The sequence below is a fragment of the Vipera berus genome (assembly GCF_964194415.1).
Source record: "Vipera berus genome assembly, chromosome: 3".
NCBI lineage: Eukaryota > Metazoa > Chordata > Lepidosauria > Squamata > Viperidae > Vipera > Vipera berus.
Genome location: NC_138204.1, coordinates 157063855 through 157088233, shown reverse-complemented (window position 1 = coordinate 157088233; position 24379 = coordinate 157063855). Strand labels below are relative to the sequence as shown.

Below are 24379 nucleotides of genomic sequence, written 5' to 3'. Positions count from 1 at the left end.
TTTTTAACTGGGCACTGGTTTAATTTCTTTTTAACTTTTGTATCGTTATTTATATATGCCCTGTGAACCGCCCTGAGTCCCTAGGGAGAAGGGCGGTATAGAAATCAAATAAAACTAAACTAAACTAAACTAAATAAAATACATTGGTTAGTTTTATATCCCACCTTTTCCCAAGAACATAAGGCAATTTACATAGCCCTCCCACTTTAATTAATTGGTTTAATCTATTTACCTGGTTGTCCAACTTGCAGATTGTGACTCTGAGAGGCCAACATAAGAACAAAAAATATTAATGAACAAGACTATCCCACAGATGAATGTCCATGTTGTCAGATCTCATGGGATGAACTAAGTCAGTTGGAGACAGACCCACAGTTTTGTGTCACTTCTACTTTTACCTCTACAACTAGGTAGGATTGACAGATAATAATTAGCCCAAAGTTAGTTTCTAAGACTGAAGTGAATTTGGTCTTGATTCATGCCTTTGTCCCTACATCAGTTGATGTGAACCAATAGATATGGATTGAAGGAAGCACAGAATTATGAAAGTAATAGATTCAGCACACTTAATATATGTTTTAAAGAACAAGAAATGATGGAAAGAAATAGGAGAACTATAAATTATTGATTACAGCAAGTTTTATAACTGTGTAAATCATGTTAGAATGTAGACTTATGTAAGGTTAATAGACATACCAGAATACCAGGTTCTTCTGAGGAATCTTTACAAAGAAGCAACTTTCCCCTTATGTATTGGACTCATAATTCAAATATTTATTTATTTTATTTTATTTTATTTATTTTATTTTATTTTTATTTATTTTTATTTATTTATTTATTATAAAAAGGACAGGATAGGAACAGATGATTGCTGGAATAAAAACTGGAAGTAAAAATACTAACTAGTAAAAGGTAAAAGGTAAAGGTTCCCCCGCACATGCGTGCTAGTCGTTTCCGACTCTAGGGGCCGGTGCTCATCTCCGTTTCATAGCCGAAGAGCCAGCGTTTGTCCGAGGACGTCTCCGTGGTCATGTGGCCGGCATGACTAGACGCCAAAGGCGCACGGAACGCTGTTACCTTCCCACCATAGTGGTCCCTATTTTTCTACTTGCATTTTTACATGCTTTCGAACTGCTAGGTGGGCAGAAGCTGGGACGAGTAACAGGCGCTCACTCTGTTACGCGGCACTCGGGATTCGACCCGCCAAACTGCCGACCTTCTGATCGACAAGCTCAGCGTCCTAACCCACTGAGCCACCGCGTCCCTGAGCCACCGCGTCCCTACTAACTAGTAAAAGTACTAAATTTGGAGTAGGCAAATGACATTTTGTAAAGAAAATTTAAAGAGTTTGTTATAAAAATAAAAAGAGAAAATGAAAAATCTGGATCAACATTGAAAGAGTAATGTTAGTATGTATGCTGAAGGAGGTAGACAGTGGTCTTTTCTTAGTGCAAGAACAAGTAAAGGTACGCTATTTTGGAGAAGACAACATTAATCCTTGGGAGAAAGCACAGGCACATCAAGGATAGCCAAGATTAGTACAGCTAAAGTAATAGTCTTTCTCTGTGTATATGGGGGAGAAGGGTATTTATTTAAATATTTATAAAGTCACCCAACTTAAACAGCATGACTAAGGACAACGTACAACATACACATACAACAAGAATTATTATTATAACAATAAAAGTAATAATAGCAAGAACAACTAACAACAATAACAAAAACCATGTATAAATACAAAAGCTAAAAGGGCATCCAAGCACAGAACAAAGCAAACATCAGATGAGAAGTACTACACTCAGCCTGCCAGGTCTTAAGGATTTTTCTAAAGGCCAGGAGAATTGGGACCTGTCGTATATTACGGAGGGGGTCATTCCAGAGAGCAGGGACAACCACTGAAAAGGCACATTTTCTAGGTCCCATAATATTACAAGACTTAAAAGAAGGAACCTGGAGGATGCATTTGCTGTAGAAACATGTGGAACAGACAGATGTTATAATGTATAGACGAAAGGCCAACAATGAGAAAGAGTGAATAAAAAAGGTAAGTCATCTTCACATTGTGGGTTTGTAGAGGAGTAGTATGATCTGCAATCAGAAACAGACTAGTCCAGATAAAAAATGGCTGCTCTCTTGAGGTGATGATGAGCAACCAAAAACACATGTGATTTAACAGATGATAAACTAGGGGGAAAAAGTTTCTGCTAGGCATAGTTGCGGGAAATAAAAGAATGCCAACATCCTGGTGAATGGATGGGATTAAGGAAATTGCTGTAATATTCTTGAAGGAGAGTGATATTGTTTTTTCTGGAAACAAATTCTATAGTCACCTTATATGGTCACTACATATGACTTAACAACTGCTAAACATTGTATTTTTAATTAATTATTATATTTGCGGTAGATTGCAGAAATGTATTATCATCGCATGGCAAAAGGCCTGAGAGAAACTCACTGGAGGCCAAAGACATGTACTTTTATTAATTTAGCTGGCAGTGCCTCCGAGTAGTATATTATACTTTTATCTTGGAACTAGGCAACTCCTTGAGACTGTATCCTTCTAGGTTAGGCAGTATATCTTTAAGGTACAAGAAATGGCTGAATCTTTTTTTAATGTTGTAGAGTCAGCAGTAGTTTAATCAATTCCTTTATATCAAATAAAATATGTGACAGATTACTACTTAATTACTGAGTTCAAAAGGTTTAGGTAAAGGTAAAGGTTCCCCCGCATATGCGTGCTAGTCGTTTCCGACTCTAGGGGCCGGTGCTCATCTCAGTTTCAAAGCTGAAGGGCCAGCGCTTGTCCGAGGACGCACGGAATGCTGTTACCTTCCCACCGTAGTGGTTGCTATTTTTCTACTTGCATTTTTACGTGCTTTCGAACTGCTAGGTTGGCAGAAGCTGGGACTAGTAACAGGCGCTCACTCTGTTACGCGGCACTCGGGATCCGACCCGCCAAACTGCCAACCTTCTGATCGACAAGCTCAGCGTCCTAACCCACTGAGCCACCGCGTCCCTTCAAAAAATTTACAATGCACTTAAAGAATAATTTCTGAAACTGCAAATTGCTGACCACAAATGCCTACATCCTCTTGAACAGACAATGCCCAGAAATAGTTGAGGAAGATTATTTCTACTTTGATTATCAGTTTTTAGATCTTGATTAAAAAAACACACAATAGCTGAATTAATAAGGCTGACATGAACTTTCTGGATGTACATCTGAAGAAAACTGCATAGGATTTAAGGATCTGGAGAGCTTATAAAAAAAATAAAATTAAAGCTGCTGGTTCAGAAAATTTTAGGCTCAGAGGCAAGAAACAATTTTCCAATGAATAATTTTAAACATTTAACAACATAAATAGACCATAAATTAATAAATAATTTATTAATTATTTAAGACTATTTAAGAAAAGAGTTTAAGTTTTAGCAGATATGGCAGAATGATTACTATCTGAAAAGAAATGTATAGTTTTACTAATTTGAGTTCCAATCTTCAATATTGTGTCAGGTCTTTTATTTTTCACCACTGTTACTCCATCCATCGTAGTGTTTATTGCTCAGAAAACATATATTCCTAGCTAAATTGGAAGCAGATTGGGGCGATTGTAAAAATGCTGTCTCCCCTTTAAATCTTTTATGATAACACTTCCCTACTTCCTTTTGCAGGTGGGGGACACAAATAAAATATAATATGTAAACCAATTATTCAACCAAATTACTTTGATCAGTGGGAACTAACAATTAGTGTTCCAGTATCTCAACAGTGAAATCCATACAATAGAGCAGTCTGAAATTCTACACTGAGCATTAAATGAACGTAGTGAATTTATTTTACACAGCAAGCAGAGTGTATGAAAGAGTGTGAGGGAGACTGGATGAATAAAATTAACTTTGTTCAATTGTTTTCTTAATTCAATTCAACATATTAGAAGTTAATTGTCTCATTTTTAATTGATAGTTAATGTATTGTGACAGCTCTCTTGACAGAGCCTAATGTCAGCACTGAGAAAATATTCACAGGAGAATCTGCTGATCAGTTAATCAATGGCTATAGAAATTTACCATCCCAACAGCTATTGTTTGGATGACTGATAAAAGTAGATCAAAAACATTCCAGGTAATTCTGGTGTTCTGCTTGTCTAAGCTTTTGCATGTTCTGTCCCCATCAAAAACACACTGAAGTACAAAAGATATGGCACAGACAAATCAGAGGCACATGACTAGGTTTATTCCCCAAACTTGTTCACATCCTCACCTCTTCCACAAAATAGCTGTGAAATACAAGAGCATTCTGGGCATTGTCATGCAAATGAGAACACCAAACACACCACTTTGCTTTGAAATTGCACTGGCATAACAATTAGCTTCTAAAAACAGAAATAGATTTGTCTAGCTTAAAGCTTGCACCACTACCTGTGTGTATGAACAGTTTTCAGCTAGGGTATGGAGAAGAGAGAGGTGCTTGCATATAATACCCAGACTCAACTTTTCAGTGCTCAGGTTATCAGAGGACAAGCTTTTATAAGAACAATAAGCCTCTGCTTGAAAGAGTTACCTCTTTATTCTGATGGCAATCTACAAGTCATATCATATCAACATACATTAGTTTTATCTTTGTCCAGTCTTGGAATTTCTTCTTAAAAAATCAAATTGGAGAAGGCTATTTAGACCACTGAGTCAATTTCCAGCTTACTGAAAAAGTTGGAATAAAGCTTTGCTGAGAAATGGCTGTTCAGTGTCTGTTTGAATACACTCAATAAAGTGGAGTCCACTGTTTCTCTGAGTAATGTTGCTTACCATGAGGCAGTTGTCTCCTCAAACATTTAATCAGAATCTGCTCTCCTGTAGCTTATATGTATTTATAATACTATAACTGTTCTGACATATAGAGAACCTATATGCCCTTTTTTCTGTGTAGCAGGAGTTTGCAAACAATTTCAAGCTGCAGAAGCTGTTACAAAATAACAGAGTTGGAAGAGACTTTGGAGGTCTTCTAGTCCAACCCCCTGCTCAGACAGGGGACCCTATACTATTTCAGACAAATGGGTGTCCAATCTCTTCTTAATAACTTCCAGTGATGGAGCAACCACAACTTCTGAAGGCAACCCATTCTCCTAATTAAATGCTCTCAGCTGTCAGAAAATTTCTCCTTATTTCTAGGCTGGTTTACTCCTTGATTACTTTGTTCATTTGTTTTAAATCCCTACATTCCTGCTCTGGAGACAAAGCTCCAGTGATAGAAAATTGCCCAAGTTCAAGTGAACTTTTCTCTTTTGCTCTTATTCTTTCATGGATCTCAATTTGAAAAACCATGTTTTGAGATTCTTAGAGAGAACTATCGTATCCCATTTTTCAAGGACAAACAATCACATTTTTGAATGTATTTTCCTAGGGCTTAATTTCTAAAAGCATTGTCTTCTGAATCTGTTCCAGTTTGTCAGAAATGAAACCTCCTTTAGTGCTCCAAACCAGGCACAATACTCAAATTCGGAGTATGGTCAAAGCAAACTAAAGTAGGAGTAATTCTTTCTATGATTTTAAAAAAACTATATTTCCTTTAATGCAACCCAAACTTCAATTTCTTTTCCTTACGGCCATATTACACTAGTGACTCATATTTAGTTTGCAATCAACTACTATTCATAGATTTTTTAAAATTGATAACAATTGCCAAACCAGATATTTCTCATCCCATAACCATGCCTTTGTTTTGTTTTCCAAGTGCATAACTTTGCATTTTCCCCCCCTGTAATTTCATTCTCTAACCCATCAAAATCATTTTGAATTTTATTTTTATGTTCCAGAATATTATCTATCCTATCCAATTTTGTGTCATCTGCAAATTTTATAACCATTCCTTCTATCCTCTCGTCCAAGTCATTAATCAAAATGTTGAAAAGTGCATGACTCAGGCCTGAACTTTGTGGTACCACTAGAAAACCTCAATTTAGTTGATGAGCAACTACTGATAAGTACTCTGTGAGTATGATTACCTTCTTCTGCCATATTCCTTTTTTCTGCTTTCTCAGTGGAATTGTTTATAAATTCAGGCTAAGGGAAGAGAAAATAAAAACTGTTGTGTATTATCCAGAATACATGAATAGGAGGCACTAGAGATCTTAAAATGAAAACTGTGACATTTGAACCCATATGTCTCCACTGTGCCTCACTGGAACAGAATACTTGTTGGTTTCATCTCTGATGCACTGCGGCAGCATCCTGTAATGACAAATGTCTCTATTGCAATTTTCATAACAGTAGAGTCATGTTACCCAAGGGAGCTGCTATAGCCCATGTAACTGTTGTAATCCAGTTTCCCCATTCCACGCAACCCATTTCATCATTTAGTTACAGACTTGCTGGAAAATACTGGCTCAGCCTGCTGAAACTTTAAAGCAGGAGTGTCCAACCCTAGCAACTTTAAGACTTGTGGATTTCAATTCCCAGAATTCCCCAGCCAGCCATGAGGAGGTTGAACTTCAACTCTGGAAGTGGAAGTCCACAAGTCTTAAACTGCTTAAAACTGTTTCACAGCCATAAGGCCTAATGTTTTTTCTCAGATTTTTTTTTCTAACATTTTCCTCAGGCTTTTTTCCCCCTAGAACACAGTATTTGAGAAGAAGTCCATTATATGCACTACACTGGACATTTTGCCGATATCTTTTGCCGACATTTTGATGTTCCCTCCTCCAACACTAAGCACTTCTCTCTGGATCTTTGAATATGTCATCTAATGCAAGGGTTCTCAACCCCCGGTCCGTGGACCGGCACTGGTCCGCAGCATGCCAGCTACTAGGCTGTGCAAACAAGCGAAGCCCCATCCAGGGGATGCAGGCAGCAAACGAAACCACACCCCTCTGGTCCGTGGAAAACTTTTTCTCCATAGAACCGGTTCCTGGTGCCCCAAAGGTTGGGGGCCTCTGATCTAATGGGTTCCTTCTTGTAGATCCTGTATTCTAAAGGAATGTGCGGCTGTATCTTTCTGTACTAACATCTGATTTTATGACATGAACTGTTACCAATTCTCCCTTCTCATTGTCTGCAACTATTTGTACTCTTGATTCTGTTCAAAGAAAGGACCTCTCTGATTATGTAATTGCAAAAAATTTATATGTGTCATTGTTGTTGAAAGATAAACTTTATGGACATAACCGAAGGGATTAGGCACATAGGATCTCTTATTGCATACCATAAACCAGGGATCCCCAACCTCTGGTCCATGGACCAGTACCAGTCCATGGCATGCCAGCAACCAGTCCGCACAAACAAGCAAAGCCCCATCCACGGGATGCAGACAATACATGAAACCACACCCCCTCTGGTCCACAGAAAAACCTCTGTCCACGTAACCGATCCCTGGTGCCCAAAAGGTTGGGGACCTCTGCCATAAACTGACAGTCTGATTAGTACTTTATTTCACAGTTGTGTGAGTTTGCCTAATTTATCAATGAGGGAAAATAAGGGTGGGAGGGGGAGCAGTCTTATGTGAGAGAAAGCCATACATAAACATTGAGCCTCTTTTATCTACATTAAACTCAGCAGTATTTAAACTGAGCATTTTAGTGAATCTTAAAATTAAATTGTACACGTCCCTCTTCCTTTCTGGATTTGAGGATTGAACTGAAGTAAACGTATATCTAAAGATTTCACTTCAGTCAGCTAATTTTCCTCTATGCTTCTGAAGATTATATAGTGTAAATTATAATTTTAAGCCTTTAGGATTGCATAAACTAAAAAATCCAGATAGGAATAAAATGCTGTTGAAAATTGATTAACTTTCTATGAGAAGAGAAAATTTTCCAGGATTAGCCTTTGAACCCATCCAAGAGAAATGGGTTTTTTTCATATTTTTGTTTACAGTCTAAATGTATCAGTTTCATTTACATATAGCAAATACTTTTGCCCATATGTTAAAAGAAGGAGGATTCATTTTTTTTTTAGTTTGCAAACTGCCAAGAAAGAAGGGCAGCTACATCTAGAAAATGATATTTTGGGTGATAAATGAAAATGTATGAATGGAATTAAAGGACAAGTGAAATCTATACAGCATGGTGTTTAGCTAGAATTCTAGGTGGACAGTTGATAAAATGGAACAGACTGAAATTTGGGGTATTCATAGACCTGCTTGTTAGTCCCTTTGCCCACTTCACACTTCAGCCTGTAGCTTCTTTTGTCTATAAGCATGATGCCAAATGACAGTAGCTGAGGTTTCCTAAAAAGGAAGTATGACAGACCCATCTGTGGCTGGCTGCTTTCCGAACAAAAAAATGCCCAATTCTGTCATTACGGCCCTTTGTTCCTGCACAATGCTTTCCATGTGATTGTTTTGTGAAGGCTTGCTGGTAGCATCCATAAGCTACAATTTGCCTCACTTCTTGCCTTATTGTGTCCCTTGTCCCCAGTTGTCATACTGGCTTCCTTCCCAATTCATGCCATTTCTTGTTTTCTGTTAGACCTCCAAATGTTTCTAGCAGTCTTTCAAGTTACAGGACTGCTGATCTGAATGTGCTATATGCATTTCAGATCAAAAACAGACTGTACTGAAACATCTCATCTGCTAAAATCACTTAAGGGGTTGGGGAGGGGGGATTTGGCTTATGTTTACTTCAGAAATCCATAAACCTGTAATCATGTTATTACATTGGTGTCACTTTCCATCATTTTCACAAGCGGTTGATATTCCCTGCTTTAATGTGCAGTGTTTGCATTTGATGAACTAACAGGTTTAAATAGTGTTTATTTAAACACTTTAGATATCTGCATTGAAATTCAGCAGGAATAAAATGATTTGAAATCACAGAGAACTATGTGCATTTACAGTAACATTGGCGTTGAAGTACCTACGTAAGTTCTTTCCAAGGAAGTGTCACAAATTTTGGGGTGGGCTTTTAAAGGAGACAAGGAAATACTATTGTTTTTCATTCCCAGGATAGGTCTATGAATCTAAAGAATGGGGGAAAGAAAAAAAGAAGTATTTCTGAAAAAGAAAAAGTCATATTTCCTAATTTGTGGTTTAGGGTTAGGAAACTACAATTTCGTTGGCGAGCTCAGGTGGTCTCCATTTCACAGTGAAGTTCAGCGTAATGTGAATAGTCATGTTCTCTGTTGTTTATGGTGTCAGCGATACTAATCCACCTCAAGATCTTCTCCTTAAAGTAATTGTAGAAGAGAAAATAGAGACTGAGAAAAACTTCAATTTCATTTTTTTAAAAGTTTCTGTTAGTGGGTAAGGGATATGCTATCCTTTCAAAAGCAGTTTGAATGTCCAGTACGGAGTCTGAAATCATGAGCAGCCTTGCATTTTATGTATATACATAAGCTAGAAACAATTGGATGGTGCTGAATAACGTCCGCCCGTTATATTGAATAGAAATGATAAATCAGCATTGTTCGATCAATTGTATTATTTGTGAGGTATTAATTTGCTTTAGAAAGTATGCTTAAGGATTAAAATTGATATGGGGGAGAAAGTGATTTCAGTTTATGTGATTATGTGAATCCCAGTCATAGGGAAGTCTCAAAGCATAGTGAAAAAACATTTTCCCCCCTAAAGCAAAACAATATGATGCAGTGTGCTAATCTAATTAATATCCATGATTATAAGAAACAGAGGCTACATTTCTGTGCATTAGAGCTACTGTTTCTGGAGATAAAAAGGACTAGAAGGGTACTGATATATTGAAGTTTGATTGAGAGAATATACAGCCATGAAAAGTGCAGTCATAAAAAAGTCTTTCATCTACTATAGCTAAAGGTTGTATTAAATACGTCCTAAAATTCCTTTAGCAAATAGAACTTAAGCAACATAGCTTTGCTTGTGGCCTATCAAGTAGATTGAATATTTATGCTGCCTGTGTCCTCTGCTTCTGCATTTGACCCATTTTTTAAAGGATTGATAAATTTAGTAACATTAGGAGTATTAGGAGGACCTTCTTACTAAAAATAGTTAATTTTGGACGTTTTTGAAAACATCATCATTTGGTGTCCATGTGTCTTCCGTCCGCAACATTGTCAAATATTTTATCTCAATTGCTGGCAGAAGTTCTTCTTATACTGTATGTCCATGTAATTCATTCTTCCGCAGCCACTTTTTGTCGAGTTCCAGCGTGAATAGAATGAAGAGAACCATCACAGAAAAGTCAAAATAACTTAAACACCCAATAGCATACTGCAAACGACAACACATTTAAAAAACTGTTTGAGATAAGATATCTGTTTTTAGTTGTGTTCAACTGGAAACCCTGTTATCCCCAGCTAAAATTTCTAAGACATTGAGCGCAGTTGAAATAAATTGCTAAATAGTGTTGAGCATATGTCAGTATTAACGAGATGTGTTTAAGCACCACATTTCATAGATTGGCAGTGAAAAGATGTGACAAATTGGCTATCTTTTTTCATTTGATTGGCAGCTATTCCTAATGCTTTGTGAGAGAGCAAAACACTAAGTTTGTTGGACAACTTAGTTCAACATACACTGTTGACAAAAACTAAGAATCGGGCCATTGCGGTAAACATGTGCTGTTTTTCAGGATAAAGTCAGGTATCAAGTTGCTTTTTCAAGTTGCTTTACAAATGCATGATGAATTTTGGAATATTGATTTATTTATTGAAATTTGCATACCTCCATCAATACTGTTCTGGGCTGTTTACAGAGTCAGATAAAACATATTGGCAACCATAAACACAACTGCTATCCCAATACAAGTATCTTTTTAGAAAAGTCAAGGACTCTTCTGACAATCTGGCTGTAACTTTCTGTACATTTGAGTCATGTTCAAAGGCAGCTGTATGCAGACCCTGTTGTAGTAGGGTAAGTACTAATAAAGGAGAACATTTCTAGCTCAGCATTGACACGAGGGGTCCTTGGTACTCTCTGAGTTTGGTTGTTTTATTTATTTATATGTATTGGTTTATAAAATTTATTGGCCACCCATCTTACCATAGGGCAACTCTGGGCGGCTTACACTATAGAAATATGTCTGCACATGTACAATTAAACATAAATAAAGTCAATATTAAAACCTAAGGATACATGGGGAAGGCAGGGGCAGAGTGGGGGGATGTGGGTTTTCTTGCAGACGTTTCATTACCCAAACTAGGTAACATCATAAGTGCTAGTAAGGTGTGGGGTTTGCTCTCATTTTATATACTAGTGGCTTACCTGTCAGGTTGGTGGGGGTGGTCTTAGAGATTCTTTGGTTGGGCAGTTTACTGTTAGCTTGTTTAACCGTTCCTTGTTTGGGATATTGTTTACTTGATTGTTGATCTAATGTTAATCTTGGAGTTAATCTATGCTCATTTGGGTGCTGATTGCAGGTGGGAAAGTGCTTTGGCCTTTTTATTCTGTTTTTGGCTTGTTGATTATCTCTTTGGCATAGTCTGTAGATATTGTCTATGTCTATGTGTCTGTTGATGGCTAATTTGTAAGAGCGCCAGGCTTCTAGAAAATCCCTAGCATTTTTTTTTTATCCCATTTATATCCCGCCCTTCTCCGAAGACTCAGGGCGGCTTACAATCTAAAGCACAAATCCATGTGCTTAGCAATAGCCTTCATTCTATGTATATGTCTGCTTATTAGGGCTTTTGGGGGGCCCCAAGCAGCATTATTACAAAGTCAGCTTATTGCCCCCAACAATCTGGGTCCTATTTTTGGACTTGGCTTGGTCTAGGGTGGTCACAGTTTCCCAACTGAAACTATGGTTAGGTTTTTTCATGTGTTGCAAAATTAAAGAGTTTTCATCATGTCTTCTGATTGCTAGTTGGCTTTCATGGATGTGCCAAGTATAAGTACCCACATATAAAGACATGAATCATTATCTACGTGAACTGATGTAATGACCATTTACACTGGGAATATCCCATGGTGTCATTTGCAAGACATATATTCCAGTTTTAATTCAGTTAAAATGAATCTGCTAATCTGGGTTCATTTTCATTTTGTCTCATTACAAAGGCATCTTCTCAGAACCATTTTTCAATTATGGTGAATTAACTAGAGCTTCTCTTGCTCGCTAGAAACTATATCTAAATATTTGCTTGAAATGTAATAAAAATATTGCATTTTGGGGGAAAAATGTTTCAGACTGAAATTCATTGATTGGTCAATGTTTTCTACATTTTTTCCTAGTTCTTTGAATTAAATCCATAACTAGAAATATTACAAAATCATTATGTGGTTTGAAAATTTCTTTTATCACATGAGCATGGGATTAAGTATCAGAATATGCTAAAGCCATTTAGTTATACAACCAATCCTGACTGGCAAAATGATGCTATTGACATTCTATCTCAGTATTTAGAGGCGATGGGGGTCTGTATGTATAACTCAAGCTCAACCTTGGGAAGATCAAGTGGCTATGCCTTGTGAGGCCATCTGGATCCTAAAAGTTTCCATCTTTGGTTCCGAATGATTATAAAATGCCAGACAGACTCAGTAAATAATGTAATTCATCCTAGGCTCATGAGTCTTGCTCGAAAAACTGGTGGCAACTCTGGTTGGGAAGGCCAGAGATCCAACCCTGGATTGGAAGCCTTTACTCATAGTCATTCATGCCTTAAGATAGCCATTCAGCTCTCATCTGGATTACTGCAGTGTGTTCTTCATGTACTCAAACTACAACTGGCCCAGAATACAGTAGCACAAATAGCTAAATGCATCTCAGTGTACTCAAATAATACTACTTTGTGAGCTTCACTAGTTATCAGTTACATTTGAGTGCATTCAAGTTGCTGGTTGTTATCTATAAATGTCTTCACAACACAGGGCCTAGCTAGTTCCAGAATCACTAGTCTCTGATTATATTAACCTGTTCAATAAAATCTGAAAGGGTGGACATGCTACAAGCCCATACCTTAAGCAGTGTCATGTGACAGGCCCAGGAAGCATATCTTCTCTGCCTTGTGGCATAGTATTCCCCTAAATTTTGGAGGGCCTTAATTATGACTGCCTTTTAAAAAGTGCTAAAGACCTGAATTTTACCCCAGGCATTGACTCAGAACAGGGGGTCCCAAACCCCCAGGCTACTGATCCACGGCCTCTTAGGAACCAGGCCATGCAAGTGGTGGGCGAGGGAGAAAAGCTTCATCTGCTCATGCATGGGATCTAGGTTGTGGGCCAAAGCATCCCTGCCCATCCAGTTCATGGAAAACGTGACTTCCAGGAAACCAGTCCATGGCGCCAGAAAGGTTGGGGACTGCTGATTTAGAAAGCTTGTGACCATCTTGATTGTTTTCTGTATTATGTTGTTGATTTGAAGTTGCCTAATGTGGCAAGTTTTATTATATTTTATCATTTTAATGTCCCCTTCTCTGTTTATTACCACTTTTTATGATGTACCTGAATTGTTGAATAAACTATATACGTTGGCAAAATAACATAAACATAAATTATTTAATGCAGTCTCCTTAACATAAGCCCCTATTGCATCTGAGTAGGCATACACTGGGTTGTGCTGTAAATAGCATATTCTTAATTTTTTAAAAAAATAAAAAGCATTAATTCCAGTTCTTTGTTGCTATCTTGTTATAAGGAAAATATAGACCAGCATCTAAATAAAATAAGTAATGTACCTGTATCTATACTCATTACTGAGCAGAAAATTGTCAGTTTATAGGAGTATTTATTATTAAGGAGTTATAACATGAACTGCTGGATATTAATCATTCAAAAATATATTTGAGAATTATAAAGAGAACAAAGATTATAAATATTAATATTTTTATTGGATTTGGACCTGAACATTATTCTGGGATGCCCTCTCCCTGATGTCATTTGGGAATGCCATGATCAAAACATACTGTTGGTACTTTGTAAGGATTTAGATTCTAAGCATGTTCATAGTTAAATATCCCCTTTAAATATGTTCAACTTATGGATTCAAGAATTTTTGCTCTCTTTGGTTCTAATTCTTCTGAAGGGGATAAGCCCTTTGTGAATTTACTAGAAGCTAGAAAGAGTTTTAGATGCCCCATAGACATGGCAGACTTAATAAGAGTGTTGTGGCAATGTATACAACACATACAGTATATTTTAATATTTATAGACAAAAATTCACATTGTTTCATATGTACACAAGCAGCTGCTGCTGTCTTTTGGCTGCGAGCAGATGTTAGACCTCCAAAAGCCTTGCTGATAATTAAAATACTAACAGTGTTTTACCCCAGCTGCAGGTTCTGTTTACTGTAAATCTGATTTTAATGGTGCCTCTGTGCAGTTGGTGAATACTGGTTTGTTTTCTGCCAAACATAAGAAAGTGCTTGCAATGAAGATAAATGGTTATTTCCTATAATTTGCTCTGGAAAGATATGACAATACACTGTACCGTGCTTCCATTTATAAACAAAGCATAGATATGACTAGCAAGTTATGACAGTAATTGTTTTAGCACACTAACAAGAAAACATAAGCAGCCAAGTTAAACACAAAACCCCAAATTCTCAGTTGAATTACCCAAGAGAATACAATACTGTCTTGTAAACTAACTGCTAGTTGTCATTGTTTTTGATAATATAAATTATTTTCATAGCAATGTGTATGGATATGATTCTTCACAGAGTAACGTAGATTTTTTAAAAAAGCTGGCAAGGATAATATGGGCACAGTTTTGATCTGTAAGCACAAAACATCCTGTAGAGGAGTTGATAGAGGCCCTGTTAGAAATTTTTTCCTCCTTGATTGGCCCTGTCAAAAATGTTGAGATGGTAGCTATAAGCATGCAGTAAAAGTCTTGAGCCTCTTCCTATGTGCATTTATGTGCATGTAAAAAAAGGAATTGCATGATCATGGCTGCCATTTTGACTTTTTTGACATCACCAACTCCCAGAATTTCCCAGCCAGTTCTGGGAGCTGAAATCCACAGGTCTTAAAGTTGCCAAGTTGGACACCCCTAGTCTATTTCTAATATGACTTGTCTCTTTGAAGAAGGCAAATCATGTTGCGCCAAGCTTAAAAACTGCGCTAATCAAAATGTAATATTGTGTACACTGGCTAGATTTGCTTGGAAATTGAGGTGACTTATAAGTAAAACAAGCAACTAAGTAAATAATAGCATGGGAATAGCTTTGTAGAATCACTAGAAAAACCTTCAGGTGGCTGCACACTTGCATTAAGACAGGCAAAATAATACAACTAGTTTTGCTTGACTTCCTCTCACAATTTCCTCAGAGTGAAATAAACACCTGCGGGCTAAAAGAGTTATCATAGGATACTGAAAGGGGAAATCTATAACAGAATTGCGGCAATGAATTGTTGAGCTATCTTGTCTGCCAATATATGAATTAATTGCTTTTTCAACAAAGGGACAAGGAAGAAGACTTTTAATTGACATGGTCCAGTTTTTAGAATGGTTTTGTTGATTATGTTATTTTCCAGACCCCCCCCCTTTTTACTTTTTTACTTTTTATTATTAAAATCATTTTATATATGCATATGTTGTCCCATTAATTAGCTTGGTATAATAAAATTAAAAATAATGATATTAACTCCTTTGCTTTCTGTAAAGTTAACATAACTTTATTATTTCCATGCTTGCTTTCTGGGTTAAAAAAAACTGCCCAATTAGTTCAGATTGTAGCTTGTTTTAGAGCCATAAAATGATGTCTTATTAGTACCCTTGTTTTATGAACAGTTAGAGAAAAATTATGCTTACTTCTATCCAGGTTGCTTTGGAAGACATTTGCAGGCATTGGATACCATAGCGAGAACAGTTCTAGAGATAAGAATTTTGGAATAACTGCTTCTAGTTCCTTGTATAGTATATGCTCAGTAAGTGGTTTAGGCGCAAGAAACCAGGAACAGGAGTAGAGTTCAAAGCACTAGAACTTTATTTCATTCTACTTATACACAAGAATCTGATCTACTAATGATCAAAGCAAATTGGCGCTAGATAAGGGTCAACAGAATTCATGGGGGACGACTGGACTTAGATCTCTTGTGGGAACATAAAAATTCCAAACTGATGACATGTTTGGCCCTGCCCTCAGGGTCCACCTGGTCATCTTCTACAATAACTTCCCATAAAAATGGGCATAATTGAAAATGATTTTTAAAAAAGCACATGGAGCGCTACACTCCTTTGGTATTCTTTTCACTCATCATCCAGCCATGGGGCAGGATTTTTATTTCATTACCCCAATGGAGATAGCCAACATAGCAACTACCAAGAGAAGGAGAAAAGGAAGATAACTAGAATACTGGAAACTGAGTTTTGCGACACTTTTCATCAAAGCAAAATATTAACACTAGTTACTAAGGTTGGTTGATATATACTGCCTAAAGACTGTCTTTTGTGTAATGTTATTTAAAGCGTTCAATTCTAATAATTACAATGAACATAAAATGGGGAAATAACCAGCAGGAATAATGTCACAGTGCCCAGTAGATAAAATCTTTAATAGCACCTATATAGAAAAGAAAGATAAAGTCATCAAAACATATAGTAAAAAAATAAGCATATATCCCTCAACGTTCTTTAGTCCATTTCCTTGATTTTGTTTTGATCAGCAAGATCTACACTTGGCCCAGATGGATGTCTGTTAAAATATAAAAAGAAAAGTAAAAGTGGAGGTTTACATGCAATATTGCATTAACCCGGACTTTCCTGATACGTTATGCATTACTTTTGGAGACAAGTCTTTTTAATACCATCTTTATCTGCTACACGATGCATGAAATCTACTTTCTGTTTTAGAACTGCAAATAACCCTTGACCCCTTTAGTGGAGACACAATGTGACCTTTCTATTGTCATCAGCTTTCATTCTCTTGAAAATTCTATGAATTTTTATTACAAGTTTTTTTTAAGCCAAGCTGAGGCTTCAACAAATTACTTGACACAGATGAGATGAAGTTGTTGAAGTAGTGTTAGATAAGTTTTACAGCCAGCATGTGTGCTGCTGAACAGTACAAAGCCAGTGTCCTACAATGTCATACACCAGTAACTGCTGAGCCTACTATTGGATAAATACATCATTTTATGGAACATTGATTGTTCTATAAACCCAATGGAGTATTATGCTCTATGATCAAACCATTTAGATTGTGTGTAGAGCACAGAAAATGCCATATTCAGGATGGTACTAAAAGTGCCATTTGTGTATTTTATGGATGTCATTACAGGGGAAACTTCCCTCTGTAGGCCCTGTTTACTGCAAAATTTTTTAGACTGTAATGACATTTTTCATTCACAACGTATGCCTTCAAGAGAAGGGGGGGGGCTTGTTTTATTTGTTTCATTCAAGTTCACTGCACAAATCCTGTACATTTTAATTAAATGTGAGCTTAACAAAAGAATAAGGTATTTATTCTAAGAGGGTGGAGGACAGGGAAATGAGGGCTGTAACAAAAATGATATAGCCATACAACAGCAAAATACTCAGTTCTTGGTTTCAAAAACATAGCTGAGCTAAATCTTATTTGTACTCTTCATTAATCACGTTAAATAAAGTATATCTTGTCCCATTTTGCTGAGAAGGTGGCCTATAAGCATGAATAGAGTATACAAATAATGATATAATATCCCAAAATATTTGAGATTTTCCATTTCTTAAAAAATTACTCCGTGCCAACTAATAATTAAGGGCTCTGTTGAAAATACAGAATATTTGGGAAACAACAAATTCTGTGATCATGATATCCATAGATATGAAACACATCCATAGGATCTTTTATCCCTCGATAGCAATCTTACATTATTGTATTTTATCGATTTAAAATGTAATTCTGTTCATTTATACTTTGTAATGACATTCAACAGCAAGTATAGCATTTTACATTTACGTTTGTTATTAACAAAAATTCTTTATTCCTTTGTACCAGTTTTTGTTTAAAATGCATTTCTAAAAAATAAGATTTCTTTGATACAGTGATGTTTAATAAAAAAATGACTAGAAAAATGGGGGGAAGTATGCTTTGCCATAACTAATTCTTAAAACATATCTCTAGAATTACATTTTTTTCTGTTAACTTTCATCCTCTCAAAACAAAGGGAATCCATTCAGCTACACATATTACATTTACCATGAAGATCACTAAAATTGAACTTGATGTTCCCAATAAATTTTTGGCCCAGTTAAAATTTAAGCCTACACTACAGATTCCCATTAGTTTAACTGACACTTGAACTTCTACACAGCTCAACATTAATTCATTATAGTTGAAAATGGGAGAATCTTCCGTGGGTGAATCTTTTACAATCTGATTGAGGCTGTTACATTTTATAGGATCCATTTTTCAAAGCACTACTGACAGCACTCGAAGTTATTAAATTGCTGAATCAAAAGATGGACCTGCAATCGCATTTATGAACTATGATGGAATAGCTTGGGTTGCACTGAGCCGAAGTTAAGATGTTGGTGTAGTTAAGCTTCATCACACCCTTTTACTGACAGCAGTATTTACCCATGTAGTTTACTTTAATGGTCAGGAAGTGGCCTGACTCACCTCTGGATTCAAATAGATTAAGCAAGCAGTCAGAATGGCATAATTATCTGTGCTGCAAGGAATTTACAGGATAACTCAACCCCCAGGAGACTTCCCGTTCAATTGCTGAGCAAAGACTGGACATGCATAAAATCACAGATGCAGCATTTACCTCTGAAGGCAAGGGAGGGAACATATTTCTTTATCTTCTTCTGTTCCTATTCTGTTCTGATACAGCTCCTGAATATGACAGTGTCACCTCATGCCTGTTCACTCTTAAGACTTTATCTGTGGAATTAGTCCAACGGATAATATTGGAGCAGAATTCTGTTTTGATTTAAGACCATATCATTACAAGTATTATATCCTACATCTTGTCAACGAAAGCAAGACACACGTGGAAATTAATTACATCGTTCGCTTGCAAAATATGAATCAGTTCTGATTTTTAATTGTCCCTTTGTGTTATGTTCTCCCTTCCATTCTTTTTTTTTTCAGGCTGAGAATCTTGAGTATGATTTCCATAGAGAAAGAGTATAAGGTTAATGATACAAAGAGCCATTTCGTTCTTCCCTACAGTTTTTCCTTGCCAAAATTTAATCCCTCAGTGGGTGCCAAATCAATCATACAGTTTTACTTGGACAAACATTTCAGTCACTTAATTTTTTTTTAAAAAAACCTTTTTTCTAAATGACATAAAGGCTCCCTTCCATCTTGCCATCTAAAATTAGGATGGTATAATTTAATTTTGTTTTGATAATGGATGCAGTGTTTTTAAACCTAAAATCCTGATACGTCTGTGAGTCAGTAATTTCATCAAATATAGTACTGAGATATGTATGAAATGTTAGGGATGATGTATGGTTCATGTTACATTCACATTGAATTTGCTGCTTGCTTTGAGTGTGCCATTAAGGTGACAGAGGCTCTGCTTACTGACCAGGTTTTTTTTTTTAATACTAATACAAGGTCATATGATTTTGTGGTACTCTGCTAAATTATTATGTCTAGGTACTGGAACCAGGCTGCTCTCAGAGGAGCAAATAATTTGAAATAGTTGCCACATACTCTTGATTAATAATATTTAGCAATCTTACATAACCACTTTGTGTAAGTTCTTCGATTTTAAATTCAGCAGATTCATTCTTATTGTATTATGCTACTGAGTTTGTGACAGTCATTTCAGGGACAATGTTGTACATCCACAGTAAATCATAGCAAACCAGCTTTTCAAGTTTGTGATATGCAACCTAGAATGGAGCTCAATCCTGAGGGGTTCTCCCTGAACTGTAAACAGATTTGTTTCCAGACAAATGGTGTCTCCTTTGTGGTATTGCTATATAAACTGCATGCCATTTTCTGATTTAGCCTGTCCACAGCTCTATGGACATATTCCACAGCTACTGTATAAGTTGACCTGAAAGAAGATTAGCTGGTAAGGAGGGGACTGGAAATCAGTGACTATCTACCAAATAACATCTCAGAACATGTACATGTGTTGGGGGTTTTTTTCTGTTACAGATTAATTATACTATGTAACTGCAGCCTTTATTAAACAGTTTATGATTCTTGTTTAAATTTCATCTTCAAAGTGTAAATCCACCTATCTATTAAGATTTTCTTGCAATGCGATAAGCTGCCCATTATGTACCTTTGTAACTACTGTTGGTAATTCTGATTTGGCCGAATAATTTTTTTTAAAAAAACAACAACAACAGACTACATTATATCACTGCTATTGTTGACCCAAATGGATAACTGCAGATTAAATAATTGACTGATTTTACTATTAGAAATTCAAATTTAGTGTCTGTTGTATAGATTTGCACAACTTAAGATATCTTCTCTACAACTTTATTAAGGTTCAAATCTCATTGAATTCATTGCTTATAAATAAATTGCTTAGGATTAAACTGTACGTCCCCCCCATTAATTTATCTTCAGTGCTAGGGGAAAGATTGTCTATCAAGATGAAACTGCAAATGTAAATCTACCCCTTACCTATCATACTTCAGGTTTTGTGTCTGCTTTTGATACTTCTATCCTGAACTTCTGACCCCATGGTTCAGCCATTCATTAATTCATCAGCAGCATTTATCCTGCAATGTTTCCAGCTTAGAAATCTCAGAAACATGTTGGTTAAAAAAACAGAATTTAAGCACAGAAGAAATTCCATGTTTTCCCCACATCTTCGGAACACATTTGGGGAATTCACAATATGGTAATCATATTGGTATTAATTAATTATATTTCAAATCTGGCCAACGGAAATTCCCTACAATGATTCCTATTAGACTTTCACCCAAGGCAATAGCAATAAATATCTCTGCAGAAAGTAAACCAGAATTTAAGAGGTAGGAGTGGAACATTCAAAAGGATAAGACTTGGATAGATCTGTTGCTTGTATTGCAGAAAACTGAGTGATGATAATGAAGATTTCATACTACTGAATCAGGTAATCTGGCCTATTGTACATAATAATCCATGATTTATTTGTTAAACCACCCTTTTCTAGTGTCTGGCTGCTTGTATCTTGGTTTTAGATATGGCGGACACCTGCATCATATCTGGTCTCAGGTTCTTTGCTTCTAGGACTGACAATTTCAGCCTTACACCTAAGAAAGATAATAAAATATTTAAAAAAAACCAGAAAAACAACAAAACAATAAGCAAATATATAAAACATATGCAATCTAGTATCCCAGTGTAGATAATTTCATCTTCAGCTTTAAGACAAAATATAACCTTCACAAATCTTACAATTGTAATTCCTACAGTTATAGCCTTGGATCATTTCCTTCAATAAATAAATCAACAAATACAATGTTTTTGACTAATTTGTTTAATTGAGTTATCTTCATCCAATTGCATGTGTCAAAAATAGACTACATTTTAAGTTATATTTGTGCAGAAATATCAAAAATTCCAAAGGGTTTACAAATTTGTTTGTGGAACGTTTAATGAAAATATATAAATACATCTAGTCACGGCTGGAAAGAAATAGGATTTTTAAGTTCCTCTGAACATGAACCATCTTGCATATATGAGTATTCCCTTCACTACTGTTAATAGAGAATTTATCACAGTGGTTAACTTGCACTTGAAAGGATAATAGCATCCACATATCATTTGTGATTTTTATATTGTTCATACCTGTATTTTGTGCAACTATTTTTTGACATTTTTTTAAAAAAATATTATTTCTTTCTTTTCTTAGGTATAGTTTCTAAGTCTTATGAATGTCGACTGAAGGGTCAAGGAGCTACATTTGTTGAAACCACCAGCCCTTTTATTACATCAGCTCTAGATGAAATTTCTCCAGTCAGTGATAAGATGCTTCATGGTATGAGGAGACATCCACAACCCAATGAACAAGTGCAACAGGTGATCATTATTCAGGGATATGATAGTGATTTCACGATTGATGCCTCAATGGAGGAAACAGCAGCAGCTACCCTTCAGACTTTGGCAATGGCTGGCCAAGTGGCAAGGGTTGTACATATAACCGAAGATGGACAACTGATAGCTACAAATCAAAATGGCTCTCATGTAAGCACTATACTTCCAGAACAAATACTTAATGAACAGTTGTCAGATGGGAAAACACAACTTGTTGTCGTTGAAGGCTCTGTAGGAGGAACTCCTATTGAAGATGCCGTTTCCTTAGGGATGGCTTCAGCCCCAAATAATGCAGTGGTGCAACAGATAGTGAGACAAGAATCTCTGGATACATCAAGGGTACACCCGCCTGAGTCTGCCTCAGCATTAGACGCTTTGCTTTGTGCTGTAACAGAACTTGGTGAGGTGGAAAACAAAGCAGAACTCTTGGATAGGGCACAGCTTTGTCACAAAGAAGCATTGCAAGTGTCAAATCCAGAAGTAGACACCGTTTCTATTGATGACATAACACAGGAAACACAAATATTCCATGGTGTTCAGGAAATTGAAGAAGAACAGTCCATGGAGGTAGTAACACAAGTTGTGCATCCATCTACCATAATTTCATCTCAGGAAAATGCTCAAGTCGCCTTCAAGAAAATGGTTGAAGGAGTCCTCCAGTTTGCTGTATGTGATACAGCTGCAGCTGATCAGCTGATGAAAGAAGGTGTCACTCAGGTTATTTTGAACGAGGAAGGAACTGTGCATATGGTAGCTAGAGAAGGATCTCAAATAATAATGCAAGAGACTGACAGCCATACTCTGAGCATCCAAAGTCAACACATGGATTTGGTTGAAGCAGATGGAGGAATTTCACAGATCATTGTCACAGAGGAGATTGCTCAAGCGATGGTTCAGGAGTCTAACAATAACTTCGCCAGTGGGGCAACTCATTACATAGTAACACAATTACCACAGGAAATTGAGAATGACTCTAGAATATATTCACATACTGTGATAGAGAAAGAAGAAACTCAAGAACTTTTGCAGGCTGGCACAGTTATAAATTCTAATCAAAATTCTTGTGACGAAAGTGTTGAACAACTAAGTAGCATGCTCATTTACACAGAAGATGGTTCACAAACAGCTATTATCCAGGGCCAAAGAGATAACAGTGAACTATAAAAGATACTAAAGTACTCTACCTAATAATTTCAAAAAAAGGAAAGAAACATCAGATATATTATGTTTTATTGTTAACTTATAAAGCATTTCTACATGGTATTTGCTGTTCAATGCATTTATATGGTGTTAGCATCACCATCTTGGGAATGTTACATAAAAAGGGAATTTTCCTTGTTTTTGCATGAGCATTGATCAGACTGTTTACTGGTTATAGATACTGAAAAATTTACAATATAAAATCAGAACATACACAGATGCAACTACCAAGATATTAATTTAATTATCTTCATTAGATAATTTGGGTTATTTTGCTTATCACCTCTTCATTATATTTTGACATTCTGATAGTTTTATCTTTCTTGTGATTAATGATATAATTTGACTTATCTGACTTTCTGCAGGGCGAACAAATTAAATATGCAGGTATTTATATCACCTAATTGACACAGACATCAACAATTTATAGATTAAGGCATTCTATGTATGCAATAATTTTACATTCCAAACCTGTTTAAATACGTCCCAGTTATTTCTACTCAAATGCAGTATTCACAATGAAATAAATTTATGGTGTGGTTCAAAATGCCTTTTTTTCAAAATACATTTTATTGTGATTGAACCCCCACTAAATATCATGAGACCTCTCTAAAATCAATCCTTGTGGAGGTATTAGCAAAAGAAACTCACTAATACCCGTTACGTAATCATTGCAGGGATTTCTTTCTTCTTTTTTTTAAGGTATCATTCAAATATGTACCATTTTGCAGTTTGTTTTATGAATGGGCTTTGCAAATATTTGATGACCCTTTCCATGTTAAATTCTGCCATTAATCTTAAGTGGAAAAAGTTGAATTTGATCTATTTCTTCTTGGATCAAATATTGATTTAGTTGTGGATAAGTTCTGATTGTTTAAAGTAAGTTCCTGCTAAAAGCAATTATTTTTCTGCTATAAAAACTTGTTTTTCCTTAAGAGATGTAACTATCATATATAGGGGAACAATTGGTTCTTTACAATAAAAAAAACAGCATTAAAAGGTGTATTCTCATTTTTAATGTTAAGCTTACCTGGAAACAGATCCCATTGAGAGTTCTTACAGACATGCACTGTTGATCAATACACAAAGCTGGCATTAAATAGACTTTATTACAGGCCTGCAAATTTGTGGCCCACCAGCTATGTATGTGGGGCTGTTGAGTGCCTGAAGACAGCCTTAGTTTTACATTTAGAAGCAAGCCAGAAAAGTGTCATAGATTTACAGAACTCCTGCTAGGCATCATGATTACTCTTCCAGTCTGATTTGAGAAAAGAGCAGGGGAAGAAAAACTTACTCTGTTCCCATTCGGACTCGTGACTTTCAGGCCAGGAGAGACGAAGTAACTAGATTACTTTAATTT

General features: G+C 36.2%; 1 protein-coding gene across 1 annotated transcript in view; it reads left to right on the top strand.

The window, feature by feature from the left end:
* ZNF407 (zinc finger protein 407) overlaps nt 1–24006 on the top strand; it is a 377998-nt gene extending 353992 nt beyond the window's left edge. Inside the window, exon 8 of the mRNA XM_081322718.1 lies at nt 21638–24006. Coding sequence (XP_081178844.1) covers nt 21638–22983 — 1346 coding nt within the window. The 3' untranslated portion in view covers nt 22984–24006. The remainder of the gene's footprint in view (nt 1–21637) is intronic.
* The last annotated feature ends 373 nt before the right edge of the window (nt 24007–24379 follow it).